This window comes from Solanum dulcamara, chromosome 1, assembly GCF_947179165.1.
Source record: "Solanum dulcamara chromosome 1, daSolDulc1.2, whole genome shotgun sequence".
Classification (NCBI taxonomy): domain Eukaryota; kingdom Viridiplantae; phylum Streptophyta; class Magnoliopsida; order Solanales; family Solanaceae; genus Solanum; species Solanum dulcamara.
Genome location: NC_077237.1, coordinates 88,452,180 through 88,468,480, shown reverse-complemented (window position 1 = coordinate 88,468,480; position 16,301 = coordinate 88,452,180). Strand labels below are relative to the sequence as shown.

At 37.0% G+C, this 16,301-nt stretch overlaps 1 protein-coding gene across 2 annotated transcripts; it reads left to right on the top strand.

Moving 5' to 3' along the window:
- Positions 1-3,557: 3,557 nt before the first annotated feature.
- Positions 3,558-15,811, top strand: LOC129883780 (uncharacterized). 2 transcript variants are annotated; one of them, XM_055958356.1, is made up of 9 exons: positions 3,558-5,157; positions 11,335-12,075; positions 12,889-13,386; positions 13,489-13,580; positions 13,676-13,763; positions 13,911-14,025; positions 14,105-14,231; positions 14,305-14,479; positions 14,881-15,811. In XM_055958356.1, exons 1-9 carry the CDS (start codon positions 3,670-3,672, stop codon positions 15,568-15,570), a joined length of 4,014 nt encoding a protein of 1,337 aa, XP_055814331.1. In that variant the 5' UTR covers positions 3,558-3,669; the 3' UTR covers positions 15,571-15,811. The 2 variants fall into 2 exon arrangements, with proteins under 2 accessions (XP_055814331.1, XP_055814332.1); XM_055958357.1 differs by lacking the exon at positions 11,335-12,075 and having other exon boundaries at positions 3,561-5,157.
- Positions 15,812-16,301: the final 490 nt, after the last annotated feature.

Genomic DNA, 16,301 nt, shown 5'->3' with positions numbered 1-16,301 from the left:
AAGTATTGGAGAGAAGTGATTAGACAGGACATGGTGCAATTTCATATTGCCAAGGATATGACTCTAAATAGGAAGGAGTGGAGATCACACATTAGAGTAGAAGGCTAGTAGGAGTAGAGTATTGTCTTGTAGTGCATAGGTTGGCTCATTAGCGTCTATCATAGTATTAGTCATACCCTTGTAGTTTTTGCTATGTGTTGTATATTGTGTTTAGATTATCTCATTATTTTGCTGTCATTATTGTTTCCTTCTTGTAGATTTTACACTGCTTTCCTTATTATTGACTTGATTTTCATTGTTTTTTTCTTCATTTATATGGGTTTGATGCACTTGAGCCGAGAGTATTTCATAAATAATTATGTCTCCTCGAGGTAATGGTAAAGGTCTGTGTTTACTCTACCTTTCCCAGACCTTGCTTAGTGGGATTACACTGAATATGTTGTTGTTGTTGAGAAAGATAACTTTATATTCATACAAAACCATTCATCATTCAAAAAATGATGAAGTGGTAATTACAACCCACATTGGGTAATAAGCATCCACAAAAAGAATGTTATAAGCTTTACAGATTCCGTATGAACTCAATAAGCATTTCAAATAATTTACTTTCATATAGTTCATCAAATCTTTCGGAAAACAGTCTCTCTACCTCCACGAGGTAGTGGTGAGATCTGCATACACTTTATCTTCTTCAAACCCCACTTATGGAATTTCATTGGGTGTGTTATTATTGTTGTAGATCAATCCAGCAAATGCATGTTGGAATGTTAATTCACCCTTTCTTTATATTCCATATCAAACCTTTAGGGGCCGTTTGGTTACTGGATAAGGGTTGGGTTATTCATGTATAAAATATTGCATAAGTTTTACTATGTTTGGTAGCATTTTTGTGTAAGGTATAAAATTTAACACGCATAATACTATGTTTGGTTAGAAAATTAGAAAATCACATAACTAATACATGTATAAGTTATGAGTCAATTTATGTATTATTTTATGCGGGTTAGGAGATGGAATAAGTTATACATGAATTACTAATACCTGCATAAAAATATAAATGGATAATTTTACCCTTCACTCTCAATCAAATGTAATCAAATATAGTCCACTTCTTTTTAGAAAATATTTACACATTTTTAGAGCAAATTTCTATATCTTGAATATATAACAAAGAATTACACCATCAAGCTAAAAAAACAATCCTAATACCAGAAATCCTAAAAGCCCCAAATTCATTGAGTTTTTCCTTGCCTCTGGCGCATAAACAACATCCATAGCAGTAATCGTCTTTCTCCCAGACGCAAATAAATTGAAAAAACTTTCAATCTTGTGTTTTTTCTTTGAGGTTAGAAGTTCTGAAACTTTAAACTTGGCTTATCTTTTTTTATTTTATTCTTCTTCTTCTTCTTCTTCTCCTCCTCTTGTTTTTTCTTCTTATTAATTTGTTGAGATACGAATAAAATTCTAGATCTTCTCAATATTTTGTAGTTAAGTTGAAGTTTGAGTACACCCAAATTTGATGTGGATTTTGTTTGTTCAAAAATCATTCTCTTTGAAAAGGGGTTCATTAATTTTAGTTTCTTTAGCTTCTAAAACTGCAAGAAATGAACATGTATTTGAATTATGACAAAATAGCTTTAGTATTCTAGTTATTGAAACCAAACAACAATAGTACACTTTACCCTGTTTTTCAATATTACTTTTTCTTTTTTATAAAATTGAACATTCTTGTTTGAAATCATCTACTACCTTCCTACTACCTTCCTACTACACATACTTAATATAAATAGTTAACATGATTGATGCTTATTTTTTTGGAATACAATTTAATAACGATGTTGTAATTTTTAAATGTAAAATAGGTGTCTATGGATCCTTAGTAATTGTGCGATGTTAAATGCTTTATCATGCTTGAGGAGATTGTGGTGCATTCGTATATTGTCCTTATTTGCTTTTTAATGGCTATTTACAACATGTTATTAAGAAAACAATCTAGAAATAGATGGGTCATTCGATATTGTATGAGTGCTAGATTCCTAAAATCTTGTTTCATCTGAATGTTCTCATTCGTGATAATGATATTGTATGTATTCACAAGCTTAGGATGGACAGAAATGTCTTTGATATTTTAGCTTCCTTAGCCAAGAATATTGGAGGGTTGATTGATAGTAAAAATATATCGAGTATTGAAAAGTTAGCAATGTTCTTAAATATTTTGGCTCATCACGAGAAGAATATGTCTGTCAAAGTTGATTATATTAGATCGGAGTGGAGTGTAAGTCGAGCCTTTAATGAATGTCTAAGAGCTATTCTTAAACTAACTCCAATACTACTTGTTAAACCTAATCCGGTGCTCGAAGATGATACTAATGATCGATGAAAATGATTTAAGGTAGGTAAATTTCCATCTAACACTTAATTTACTACAAAAAAGACTTGAAATATTATGATGAAAGTATTTTTATTTTTGATTGTCCTTTAGTATTTAGAGTTGAATTTATCTTATAGGGTTGTCTTGGTGCATTGGATGGTACTTACATTCCCATTAGAGTTGAAGCAATATATAAGCCAAGGTACATAGAACGAAGAGGAGATATAGCAACTAATGTCTTGGGTTTTTTTGATAGAAATCTCAACTTCATTTATGTATTACCTGTTTGGGAGGGATCAACCGTTGATGATCGTGTATTGCGAGATGCTATTGTATGAAGAAATGGGTTGAAAGTAACCCAGGGTATGCTAAAAACAAACATTTGTCTATTTCCAGAACTTTTCAAAAATAGAATAATATATTAAAGTAATTATATCATTATTTACATTTTTATGCAATTACTATCTATGCGATGGAGGATATACAATAGGAAATAATTTTTTGTCTCCCTACCGAGGATATAGATACTGGCTAAAGGATTAGTAGGGTGACAATCCATAACCTCGATGTCGAGAAGAGCTCTTTAATATGAAGCATGCTAGGGCGCACAATGTTATTAGTGCATAATAGTCATATTTTTTTTTCCTAATCACAGAGCATACTAATTCGAAAAATAAAAAAGAACAAGATAAAAGAAATTTTGTGTTTATCGATAGCAAATTACGCAAACTGCAGAATCAACACCAAGCAGTATATGAATGCTTTCTCTGATTGGTGTTCTTCATATCAAAACTGAAAAAACATATCAGCCCTCGAAGGATTATCAAACATTCCTTCATGTCGAGAAGAGGAAAAGATAATGACAATATTCTTTGTTTGTCGTAAGTAAATTACGCAAAGTCACAAATTGTTGAATCAACATTATGTAGCATAGAAATGCTTTCTTCGATCAATGTGCTCCAGACCAGAACTAAAAGGACAAATCAACCATGAATGATTCTCGAGAATTCCTTCATATCCAAAAGAGGAGCAGATAAAAACAATTTTCTTTCTTTCATTTCACTCTTTGCTACAATCCCGATAAAGATAAATAGAGCTAGCACTTGCTTTAAGGGCTTCCGACTATAGGCATTCGAGTCGGCCCGAAGGACTATTATGAGTGAAAACCCAAACTTACTGGACCATTTTGAACCTTTTTCTCAATAAAAAAAATTCCATTGAGCGGGAAAATCCAAAAATTCGAAGAAGGTAAGCTTACACATTTGACCCAAAAACTCAAGCTTCGTAGAGCCTCAACAATGGCTTCCAAATTCTCTGGTAGATTTTCCATGGAAGACGCTATACAAAGAATAGTAAACGACCTCGAAACTAAAACACCCATTTCAGAATCAGGCTTAAAGGATCTACAAACCCTTTTGGATCACACACTCAAAACCAACGATCCTATAGATATTGGAGATTTTTACGATGAATTATCTTCAAGAAATCTCTCACCCACTTCTCTAATCAACTCAATTGCTTCAACGATGGATTCTTCACCTTCGAGTGTTTCGCTTTTGGCTTCGAAAGTTTACTTGTCTCTACTTCTAACACCAAATTCTCCTGTATTTACGCTATTCACTCCCATGGGTTTTTTGTCTCTTCTTCGTTCAATTCGTCAGGGTTTTAAGACACCCTTTTCGGTTTCCCCAGATGGGTCTGGGTCAAATAGTCAGGGGAAGAAGAAGAAGGGGAGGACTCGAAAAGGAGGGAGACATGTTGGGGATAATGGAAATGAGAGTGAATTTGATGTTAGGGTTTTGTTTATTGTGCTTGAGAGGTTGAAATTGGTACTGGGTTTAGTCCATTTGGGTAGGTTTCCGGATTGTTTGAAGAGTTTGGTACAAACTGTGGCTGAAATTGCAGTTAAAGCAGTTGATTTATGTGGGAATTCTGGGGTTTATGGGAGATTTTGTGAGCTGTGTAATCAGATTTTGAGTGAAGTACTAAAGGTTGAACATGGGGATCAAGGAATTTCAGCTGTTGAGATATTGAAGTCATTGACGCCTTTGATTCTATTGGTTAAATCACCAGCAAGGACTTTAAGTTTGGAATTTGTAGTGAATAGAATGATGGGGTTGGCGAAAGAATCGAATGATATAAAGAAGGCAGTTTTGAATTTGCCAAAGTACATAGTGCAAAAGGCACCTGAAAAGACTGAGCCAAGGGCTGCAGCTGTTGAAGCCATTGTGGAAATTGTCAAGGTTATGGATTTTGAAGATCAAAATGGTTTTGCTAATTATGTGGTGACGATGAGTCAAGGGAAAGCACAGCTGAGGTTATTAGCTGTGGATCTTATTCCAGCATTAATGATGTCGCTAAAGGATCCATTTGGTTCGGATCTTGAGGTCGTAAGTTCTTGGGGCTTGAGTTGTTTGGAGGTGCTGATTCAGCGTTGTTCTGATGCAACTGCTGGAATAAGGGCTCGGGCTTTGATAAATTTGGCTCAATTGGTGGGATTTTTCTCTGGGAATGATAAGAGCAAATCAGTGCTGAAGAAGTTTATGGGGTTTGATTCAGTTGGAAATGAAGTTTCTGATAAGCCCGGAAGTGTAATGAATAACATTTTGAAGAAACGGTGTATGGATGAGAAGGCTGCAGTCAGGAAGGCTGCTCTTCTTGTAATATCCAAGCTGGCATCTCTTTCAGACAGTGCTCCAGATGAAGATTTTCTCAAGACATTGAGCATGGCATGTTCTGATCCACTTGTTAGCATAAGGAAAGCAGCAATTTCAGCTCTTTCAGAGGTGAAGTGATTCATGTGTAATTTATATTGTTATTACACTAATTTATTTCAGTTAAGCCGATGGTCTTATCAGAAACAATCTCTCTACCTCCCAAGGTAGAGGTAAGGTCTTTGTACACTCTAACTCTCCGTATCCCACTTGTGGGCTTACATTGGGTATGTTGTTGATTCTAGCTAAATAGATGTTAGACAAAGTTTCTATATTGACGAGATTTGACTTTAAGTCTAGCATCTACTGCTTAGAGAAGTTGTAACTTATTAGATTTCTAAGAACTAGTGGAGCTGAACTCCATTAACACTCGAATACAAGAGCTTCTGCATGAGGAAGAAGATGGAGAGTATAGAAGAGGGAGAAGAGAGAATTTTTATTGATAGTCACAGAATATACATGTATGACTCTATTTATAGAGTTCACATTTTACACACCTTCAATACACGTGCTTTGTAACTAACTTGCCAGCTGTGCATAACTAACTACAGCTGGCTGGACCTTTATACTGTACTAACTACTTTCTAACAGATTCATTCTAACATATTCACTAACATATACTAACTATCTTGCATCACTTCCGTTACTTGTTTTAATAATTAATACTCCCCCTCAAGCTGGAGGTTGTGTAAACATTAAAAACTCCAAGGTTGTTCAGTAACAAATGGTTTTGGGAAGTCCCCAGCCCTTTTGTAAGAAGGTCTGCTAGTTGCTCCTTTGTATTGACATATTCTGTTTGTATCAGTCCACTCTTGATCCTTTCCCTCACAAAGTGGCAATCGATTTCAATGTGCTTAGTCCTCTCATGAAAGATTGGATTAGCACCAATTTGAATGGCAGCTTTGCTGTCACAATGTAGCATTATAGGAACAGTTACATTCACCTTCAACTCTTTCAATACTCCAAGAATCCAAATGATTTCTGATACTGCTGCAGCCATACTTCTATACTCAGCTTCAGCTGAGCTTCTACTTACTGTGTGTTGCTTTTTGGACTTCCAAGATATCAGTGAACTTCCTAGCTTCACCACATAACCAGTCACTGACCTTCTAGTATTTGGACAGGATGCCCAATTTGAATCACAATATGCTTCCAATTAAGTGCTAGGTTCACTGCTTAACAACAGTCCTTGACCTGGACACCCTTTAATGTATCGTACCAACCTTAATGCTGCTTCCCAATGAGATACCTTAGGTCTCTGCATGAATTGAGATAATACTTGCATTGCAAAGCTTATGTCTGGTCTAGTAGTTGTCAAATATAGTAGCCTACCAATAAGCCTTTGATATGCAGTGACATCTATGAATAAAGGATCACCTGTCTTTCCTGTAGCTTCATCATAGTCAACAGTAGTCAGTTTGATATTTGCTTCTAGAGGTGTACTTGCTGGCTTTGAACCTCCAAAACCACAATCAGAGATCAATTCTAGTGCATATTTTCTTTGGTTGAGAACAATACCACTTTTGGATCTCAATACCTCAATTCCAAGGAAATATTTTAAATCACCAAGATCTTTCATTTTGAAGTTGCTGTGTAATGTGTCTTTTAAAGCTTGAATTAGTGTGTTGCTACTGCTTGTTATGAGTAGATCATCTACATAAATCAACACAATAGCAATATCACTACCAACCTTCTTGGTAAAGAGTGAGTGATCATATGGACTTTGAGAGTATCCAGCTGCAGTCAAAGCATCAGTCAATTTGAGGTTCCATTGTCTAGAGTCCTGCTTCAGGCCATATAGTGACTTCAAAAGTCTACAGACCTTATTCTCCCCCTGCCTCTGAAAACCTTGAGGCAATTCCATGTAGACTTCTTCAGAAAGATCACCTTGAAGGAAGGCATTCTGGACATCCATCTGGTACAAAGGCCAATGATGAGAAGCTGCTACACCAATCACAGTCCTCACAGTAACCATTTTAGCTACAGGAGAAAAAGTTTCATGGTAATCAAGTCCTTCTTGTTGATTGTAACCCTTGGCTACCAACCTAGCCTTGTACCTTTCTATTTCCCCATTAGCTTTGTGTTTTACCTTATATACCCACTTAGAACCAATAGGTTTCTTACCAGGAGGTAAGTCAACTATAGTCCATGTATTATTCTGTTCTAAAGCATCCACTTCGGATTGCATGGCATCTATCCCTTGTTTATGCTTAGATGCTTCCTTAAAGCTTGAAGGTTCCACAACAACTGAGAAAGCTTTAATGTAAGTCTGACAAGGAGTAGCTAGATGATCATATGATAAACAGTGGGCAATAGGATATAAGCAGGACATATTGGTCTTGTTTGGGACTAAGTAGTCCTTATGCCAAAGTGGGGTTTTAGAGACTCTATCAGTTCTTCTAGATGGAATAGGAACTGCAGCAACTTCAGCAGGAATGACATTCTCTGATGGTACAACTTCAGCATCTTCATCAAGAGTAGGAGGATCAACTTGTGGCTGTATAAGATCTCCATGATCTTCAGGAGCAACAGCATGATCCTTGTCATCTGGCAACTGTTCTTGATTAGGAGTAGTAAGTTCCACCTGATCATCATGAAGCCTATAAGGTTGTGGAGTAAACATGTCCAGTTGCATAGTGGGATCACAACTTTGTGCTGACAGATCCATAGAGCTAACTGCTACCTCCTTGAAGGGAAATATGTGCTCCATAAAAGTGACATCCCTACTTACAGAGAAGCAATGAGTCTCCAAATCCATGATTCTGTATCCTTTTTGAGTTTCTGAGTATCCCATGAACACAGACCTCTTGGCCCTAGGAGCAAATTTATCAGTTCTGATGCAAAACACAAACATCCAAAGACTCTCATGTGTTCTATAGTTGGTTCCTTCCCATGGAGCATCTCATAAGGTGTTTTGCCTTGTAGAACTACAGTAGGGATCCTATTAATCAAATAAGTTGCTGTTTTAACACAATTCCCCCAAAATTTAATAGGCATCCCACTTTGAAATCTTAAGGCTCTTGCTGTATGCAGTATATGTCTGTGTTTTCTTTCAACAGTGCCATTCTGTTTAGGGGTGTATGCACAAGAACTTTGCTGAATGATTCCAAGGGAAGTAAATAATGTGCTGCATTTAGAGTTAAAAAACTCTGTGCCATTATCTGTTCTCATAACTTGTACTGTAATACCAAACTGTGTATTAACATGGAGTAAGAAATCTTTCAATACAATGTGCACATCAGTCTTATTCTGAATCAAACATAACCAGGTAAACCTACTGTAATCATCAACAATTGTCACAAAATATTGTTTCCTATCATAGGTACCTTGTATGGTCCCCAAACATCAACATGTATGAGCTGAAAAATATGACTGGACTTAGTTACACTATCAGGAAAGGCCAGTCTACTCTGCTTAGCTAGTGGACATATTTGACAATCATGATGTGCTTTGGTACCTAGGTGTTCCCTGAGAAAAGAAATGTGTTCCATTGCTTTGCTAGATGGATGACCAAGTCTGAGATGCCACAACTCAGTCAGACATGTGTCTTTTTGTGAAGCTGAACAAGCTAAAGCAGTAATCTCATTCTTCAGTATGTATAGTCCATCACTCAGTCTACCAATCCCAATCAACTTGCCACTGTAGAGTGCCTGTAACACACAGAAATGAGGAAAGAAACTCACACTGCAGGATAAATCTTTGGCGAGTTTGGCTACTGATAGTAGATTAAACTTGAAATCAGTTACATGGAGGACATTTTTGACTAAGTCCCTAAGAATAACTGAGTTTCCTGTGCCTTTTACAGATGTCTTACTTCCTGTAGGTAGTTGGACTGAATTAGATTGTTCACTCCTTACATACTTCAGCTCATTTAATAACTCTTCATAAGAAGTTACATGATGAGTTGCTCCTGAGTCTATTATCCAGTCATATGCAGAAGATTCAGTCATCAAGGAAACATTACATGCCAAGTTTGCCTTGCAATCAGCTAATTCCTTGTTGTGTAATAGGTTTCTTACTTGATTATGCTCCTATTCTGTGAGTTCATATTCCTGCTTGTGTTTTTCAGCTGAAACATTGTTGACTTGAGATCTGAAATTTCCAGTCTGGTTGTAAGATCCTGATCTGAAACCTTCATTGTTGTTCTGATAAGATCCAGATCCACTTGCTGATCCCTGCTGCTTTCTCTTACTCTTAAAATCAGGAGGATATCCAACTAGCCTGTAACACTTCTCTGTTACATGATTCCTATAACCACATATCTCACATGCTATATTGCCTGGGATTGATTTTTTCCCTTTAAATCCTTGTCCTCTTCCTGCCATCATAGTGAGTGGTTCCTTATTTGTGTCTACTACACCTCATACTCTTTGGCTTTCTTCCTGAATCACAGTTGCATAGGCTTGGTTCACATTTGGCACCTCAGCCTTAAGCAGTATATCACTTCTTACATGACTGTAGGACTCATTTAATCCCATTAGGAACATCATCAACCTTTGTTGATGCAGACGTTCAATATAAGGCCTAGCTTCAGTACACTCACATGAAGGAGAGGGCACCAATACATCAATCTCATCCCTTAAATCCCTCAATTTAGAGTAGTAGTTTGTTACAGAATCTGTACCTTGTTTCAGAGTAGCTACCTCTGTCCAAAGTTGATAAATCCTGGTAAGATTTGATTTATCAAATCTCTCGTTGAAGTCATCCCATACTCGCTTGGCATTGGATGCATATACTATTGTAGTTATCAAATTGCTTGCTACTGTGCTACTTATCCATGAGAGAACCACTGCATTACACCTCTCCCATTGAGCTGCCAATTCACCTTTGTACGAGCTCTTCAAGCAAGTTCCATCTACAAAACCTACTTTGTTTTTCACCAATAGCGCTAGCCTCATAGATCTACTCCAAAGCCCATAGTTTTCAGGTTCAGTGAGTTTGGTTGTGATCAGTGCTACACCAGCTGTATCTGAAGGTTGCAAGTACAGCGGATGATTGTGCTCAAGTGTTGCTACTGTTGGCTCTATCACAGTTGAGTCTACCATGGCTAAAATTCAATTGAGAAGAGGAACATTACAACTTTGCGGAAAGCTTGTCCTAGTCTTGAATGCACTGATACCATATTAGATTTCTAAGAATTAGTGGAGCTGAACTCCATTAACACCCGAATACAAAAGCTTCTACATGAGGAAGAAGATGGAGAGTATAGAAGAGGGAGAAGAGAGAATTTTTATTGATAGTCACAGAATATACATGTATGACTCTATTTATAGAGTTCACATTTTACACACAGTCACACCTTCAATACATGTGTTTTGTAACTAACTTGCTAGCTGTGCATAACTAACTACAGTTGGCTGGACCTTTACACTGTACTAACTACTTTCTAACAGATTCACTAACATATACTAACTATCTTGCATCACTTTCGTTACTTGTTTTAATAACTGCTCTAATTTTGTGAGGCGGAATGGTTGGTAGCAAGATAAACATGTTAAAAAAATCAGTCTTATTAATAACAATTGGTTCAGGTTTCAGTCTTAATTGATTGATTGGTATTGATGTTGATAACAGTTAAAAACCTCAATTTAGTTTCCTAGATCATCGGTTAGATATTTTAAGGTAATCATGTACAAAATAAAAGACAAATTGGGGACGTATTATTATGGAGCTTGTGATAAATTCTGCTCACACTTTCCACACATACGTAGTTCTAATTTTTTTTCTTCTTTAATTGGCATTAAAGATGCCATTGATCCAAAAAAGGAAAAAAATCATTACACTAACATTATCTCTACACAGTCATGGAGCAAACTGCTTAGTTATATGAACTTTTTCTCCCTTTATTTGACGAAAGAATACCAATGCCTCATTTTCAGCTACTTCTAGCATCACCACTTGTGGTGTCTTTTTTGCCAGCGTCTCCAAACATTTTTTCATTTTTATCTTTTCCACTTGTACGTATTATGCTTACTTGACTTGAGAACTACATGAATCAAGCCCGCATCTTTATCTTTGTCTTTCTAGGTTTCTGTCACCTTTTGATCATTTTTTAGGAAAATGGGTGCACTTGCACCAATATCACCCACTCTGTGCCTTCTGCTTTTCCTTTAATTCTAGCTTTCTAATGTCAAATTAATACACACACTTCTGTATTTATCAGAGTATTCACTTTGCACTCCATTCATTTTTTGGTATAGCATTAATTACTTAGTTTGATCTCATTAGATGTCTACATTTGCTTTACAGGCATTTAGGATATTCACAGAAGGCAGTGTAGTTAAGGAGTGGCTACATTCCATTCCTCGTCTAATAACTGATAATGAATCTAGCATACAGGAAGAGTGTGAGAGTCTGTTTCTAGAGTTGGTTCTCGACCGTATTTCTAGATCTGGATCCAGCAATCTCCTGAATCATGCAACTTCTGAGAGTAATTCAAAGGATAAGGCAGCAGCCTTAGAGATGAAAATGGAATTGTTATATCCTCAGGGAGTTTTAGGTATATTGAGAGAGATATATGATGGAGAGGTGACACCCTGGGTGAAGAAGATCTGTACAAATTTAGGAAAGAAGAAAAAACTCAAGCCTAAGATTGTAACTACACTTCAAAATATCATAAAGTCGTCCGAATCTCTGTGGTTAAGCAATTCCATGCCAATAGATAAGTGGACAGCTCCTCCAGGTGCTTGGTTTCTACTCTCAGAGGTGTCAGCATTCCTTTCCCGAGCTACGGATTGGGAATTCCTCCATCATCATTGGCAGCTCCTTGACAAGTATAAAGCCACTGGAGATCATGATAGCTCATGGGATCCAGGTTGTCCGGAGGAAGGGCTAAATACTACATCAAACACTTTTTCATGGGCCGCAGATCGTGTCTATCTTTTGCAAACAATCTCTAATGTTTCTATGGATCTACCGCCTGAACCTGCGGCAGATCTAGCTCATAACCTTCTTCAACGTTTAGAGGAGTTCAACATGCATTCGACTGAGGTATCTGCCATCAGTAACATTTCAAATTATAGTTTCATGTGTCCTTCCCTTCTTGCATTGGTAGAGATTATATGTAATTTGCATGTGAGTTGCTTGAGGCGACTTCAAACAAGGTTGACAGATCTCTTTATCATCTAGGTGCTTCACTTAACTGATTGCCTGCGGTTTGATTTCAAATTTCTTGAAAGCAAGCATTGATATGAAAGTGCTAGAATACGTATTTGTTTCTGCTTTCCTGAACAACTTCAAAATGCCTAACCTCTAGGCTCTAGCAATGGATATATTATTCAGTATTTCGGAAATTCCACCAGCTACTATGGTATATTACATATGTCTATGCTCTAATAATTGATAGACAATATTCCTTAAGCTTATGATCTCTCATAATGAGAACTTTCATTTGACTAATTTAAGGGAAAATGCCTGGAAACTATTGATTTACAGAGGATAATGAGGTGCGTATGAATTAGTTCTAGACTGTAGCAACTTTGCAAAATTAAGATGCGTTGTTTATTACATTCTGAAACTCTAAAGGAGTAAAATTGAGCTTTTGTAATATGTAAGCCTAGTGCAAACATATTTATATCAAACTTCCAACAATAATTGTTGCAGTTTAAGAACACAAATTTGTAGTTTTGATGGATAGAGAGCAATCAAATTACAAATGCAAAGGCAGGTGGTTTGGCATCAATAAGATTATGCCTCTGATCATATCTTTGAAATTTTATAGTAATACCTTGCATCACTATCGCCTTGGTGAAAAAGGTAGTGCATGTGTATAACTGTTATCTGTTGATGGCTTGGCTGTGGCAGGTTAATGCTCATGTGAAAGCACTCAGAACTTTGTGCAAGCGGAAGGCTCTGAACCCTCAAGAGGGTGATTCCCTTGTTGCAAAGTGGGTAAATCAGCTAATATCCAAAGCATCCAGATTGCTAGATGCATACATGTCAAAGAATGTGGAAGAAAATGGAAACGCTATTTTTGTCACACCACTTGGGTGTACGACTGGAAAGGGAAAAAGAACAGTGGCATCACACTCTAAATTGTTACCGGAAACAATAACTGCAGTTCATACTATTGGATCTCTAGTTATTATTTGTCCTTCAGCTAATGTATCAACCATTGTTCCCATTTTACACACGATGATCACTTCCGGTACCAGTAACACTAGAGCTAAAAAACCAGCAGTCACTTCCATTTCCATAAAGCAGACTGCTCCTTCCTTGTACATTCAAGCTTGGCTAACCATGGGCAAGATCTGCCTCACTGATGGGAAACTCGCAAAGCGCTATATTCCTCTGTTTGTCCAGGTATGGCTTGTTCCTATGGATTAAGATTCTGCTCAGCCAAAAGAGTTACTCGACAATATAATTTCTGCTGTTGACAATGTTCTCTATGATTATGTTTCCCAGGAGCTTGAGAAGGGTGATTGTGCTTCTCTCCGCAACAACATAATTGTAGTGATGGCAGATTTCTGTGTACGGTATACTGCTCTAGTCGACTGGTGAGTCTATTTGTATTCATAAGCATGTCTATAGCAGCTTGCACAGATGGTTTTCCCTGACATAATTCTTTTGTTCAATTCTTAATGAAAAAAAGTTACTTATCAAAAATCACCAAGTGCCTACGTGATCCATGTGAACTTGTTAGAAGGCAGACATTTATACTACTATCCAGACTATTGCAGGTACACTTTTGAAGTCATTCTCTTTCTAAATTTTAGGCAAGCTATTGATTATGTTTTGTTGTGGGATTTCACTGGGTGGTTGTTGTTGTTGTTGTTGTTGTATTGATTATGTTTTGTTAACTGTCATCTGTCCTTTCTTGTACTCAGAGAGACTACGTCAAGTGGAGAGGAGTGCTTTTCCTTCGGTTCCTGTTATCTCTTGTTGATGAATCAGAGAAGATAAGACAATTGGCTGATTTTCTATTTGGAAATATATTAAAAGGTTGTATATCCATAAATTTAGCAATTAATAGTATATTTTGCATGCTAAATATTACTCCCTTTTTGCAATTTTTCTGCAGCCAAAGCACCACTTTTGGCCTATAACAGTTTTGTAGAAGCCATGTTTGTGCTGAATGACTGCAATGCTCATACTGGATCCAGTAATCCTCAGAATTCACGTAATGAGACCCGGATTTTTTCTATACGGTAATAATGTTTTTGTCTATTGTCATTATCTGGTCGGTAACAAGAAACTCTTCTAACTTTAGCCATTGTACAGAGGAAATGATGAGAAGTCGAGGTCTTCAAGAATGCACATATATGTGACATTGCTAAAACAAATGGCTCCAGAACACCTACTAGCCACATTTGCCAAAATATGTGCGGAGATCCTTGCTGCTGCATCTGATAGTTTGCTTAATATCGAGGATACAACTGGACAGTCTGTTCTGCAGGTACCGATTCCTAACCAATCACCTCAGCCTCCAAAAATGGAAAAGTGAATAGGACTTTACATAAGGTTTATTACTGATTATTATCAGTATTTATGGCTAAAGGGTAGTTCCGAAAAGCATGTTTCTGATGTTCCAGAACAGAATATTGCTTAAAATGCTTAAACCAACCTTCATAAGGTGAAGTGAAAATCAATGGTAGTAGTGCTTGTCACCTAAAACCATAGTCCGTGGCTTTCCTTAATGTTGGACTACAATAGAAGATTTTGTCTTGTGTTCACTGGCAGTGAGCTTAAACCTCATGTAGTTTGTGTGAGAATTATAAGAATTCCTTCACCGATTGGAGAAATTTTGTTTGTTAATCAACTTGTTTTGGCACTCATATTGAATTGAATTATGATCAGGATGCATTCCAAGTTCTTTCTAGTAAGGAGATCCGAATTTCCACTAGCCGTGGGTTGACCACAGAATCAGCAGATGTGGAAGAAGAAGGGGCAGATGGAGGACCATCCTCAGCAGCAAAGGGAAGAGCAATAACACAAGCAGTCAAGAAAAGCTTAATCCAGAATACAATCCCTATTTTTATAGAGTTAAAACGCCTACTAGAGAGTAAAAACAGTCCTCTCACTGGTTCTCTCATGGAATGCCTTAGGAACCTCCTTAAGGATTACAAGAATGAGATTGATGACATGTTGATTGCTGATAAGCAACTCCAGAAAGAGCTCATCTATGACATGCAAAAATACGAATCTATGAAGGCAAAGTCAGCTGCTGCTGAGGCAATTGCAACCATGCAAAGACCAGATCTTTATCGGTCACCAAGTAATCCTACAACTTCAAGCTTCACGAACAAGAAATCTGATGAGGGCAATACAAAAATAGCTTCAGCCATGGCAGATGCAGTGGCAGCTGTCACAGCTCGGTCGGTGCTCAGGGAAGTCAATAGAGGAACATCAACTCCACCACTTAGTGCAATGAAGGCACCTAGGCTCAAGTCTCATTCAGGTGGAGCATTAAGCAGAGGAGACAAGCCTCCTGAAGTGATTGAGTCTCTAAGGAGAAGGCAAAACTTCGATTCTGATGACGATAACTGATTGCTCCCATTATACATTAATGGAGATCAGTAGGATTAGAATTCAGGACTGTACAGAAGTTAGTTTCATCCTTTTGCAATATAACTATAGCTGTCTTTTGCCTTTCTTTTTGAAGAGGAAGAGAGCATTGTAAATTCTGTTGTAGCTCATTCTCAGTGTGTGATGCTGAACCATTCCTTGTGAACAAAAAGAAGGGGGAAGAAAATCCTCCATGGCTATGGTATTTCTTTTCTTCATGTAATATTCTTCATGTGTATCGGAAACAACCTCTTGATTGTGAGGTAGGAGTAAGGTCGGGTTACACTCTACCCTCTTTAGATTCCACCGAGTATGTTTTATATATATACAGCAACAACATATTAGTGTAATATTACAAGTGGATTACCTCATGTTGTAGAGGTAGAGATATTTTCGAAAGATCCTTAATTCAAGATATAATATATACAATAATACAAATCTTAATATTTGTCATGATAGGTGCAGGTACTATTAATAGGCTTTTGGACAAATAACAAGGTTAGAAGTTAATGATAAAACTTGGCATTATAAAGATTTGAGGCTTACATGCTATATTAGCATAAGATTATTATTTGGAGAAGTTTGGCTCAAAACAAAGTCATCCCAATTATAATCTTAGAACTATAGTTTCATTTTCAACAAATTTTAGATCGAGATAATCCCTAGTGCTTAAAACCAAACGACCCTCAAGTAATTGAGAATTGTATATCTCG

Excerpts from the sequence above, each read along its gene's own strand:
- LOC129883780 (XM_055958356.1), top strand. The coding sequence starts at position 3,670 with ATGGCTTCCAAATTCTCTGGTAGATTTTCCATGGAAGACGCTATACAA. Across the intron at positions 13,387-13,488 it reads ATATTCCTCTGTTTGTCCAG|GAGCTTGAGAAGGGTGATTG; the intron begins GTATGGCTTGTT and ends TATGTTTCCCAG. Across the intron at positions 13,581-13,675 it reads TATACTGCTCTAGTCGACTG|TTACTTATCAAAAATCACCA; the intron begins GTGAGTCTATTT and ends AATGAAAAAAAG.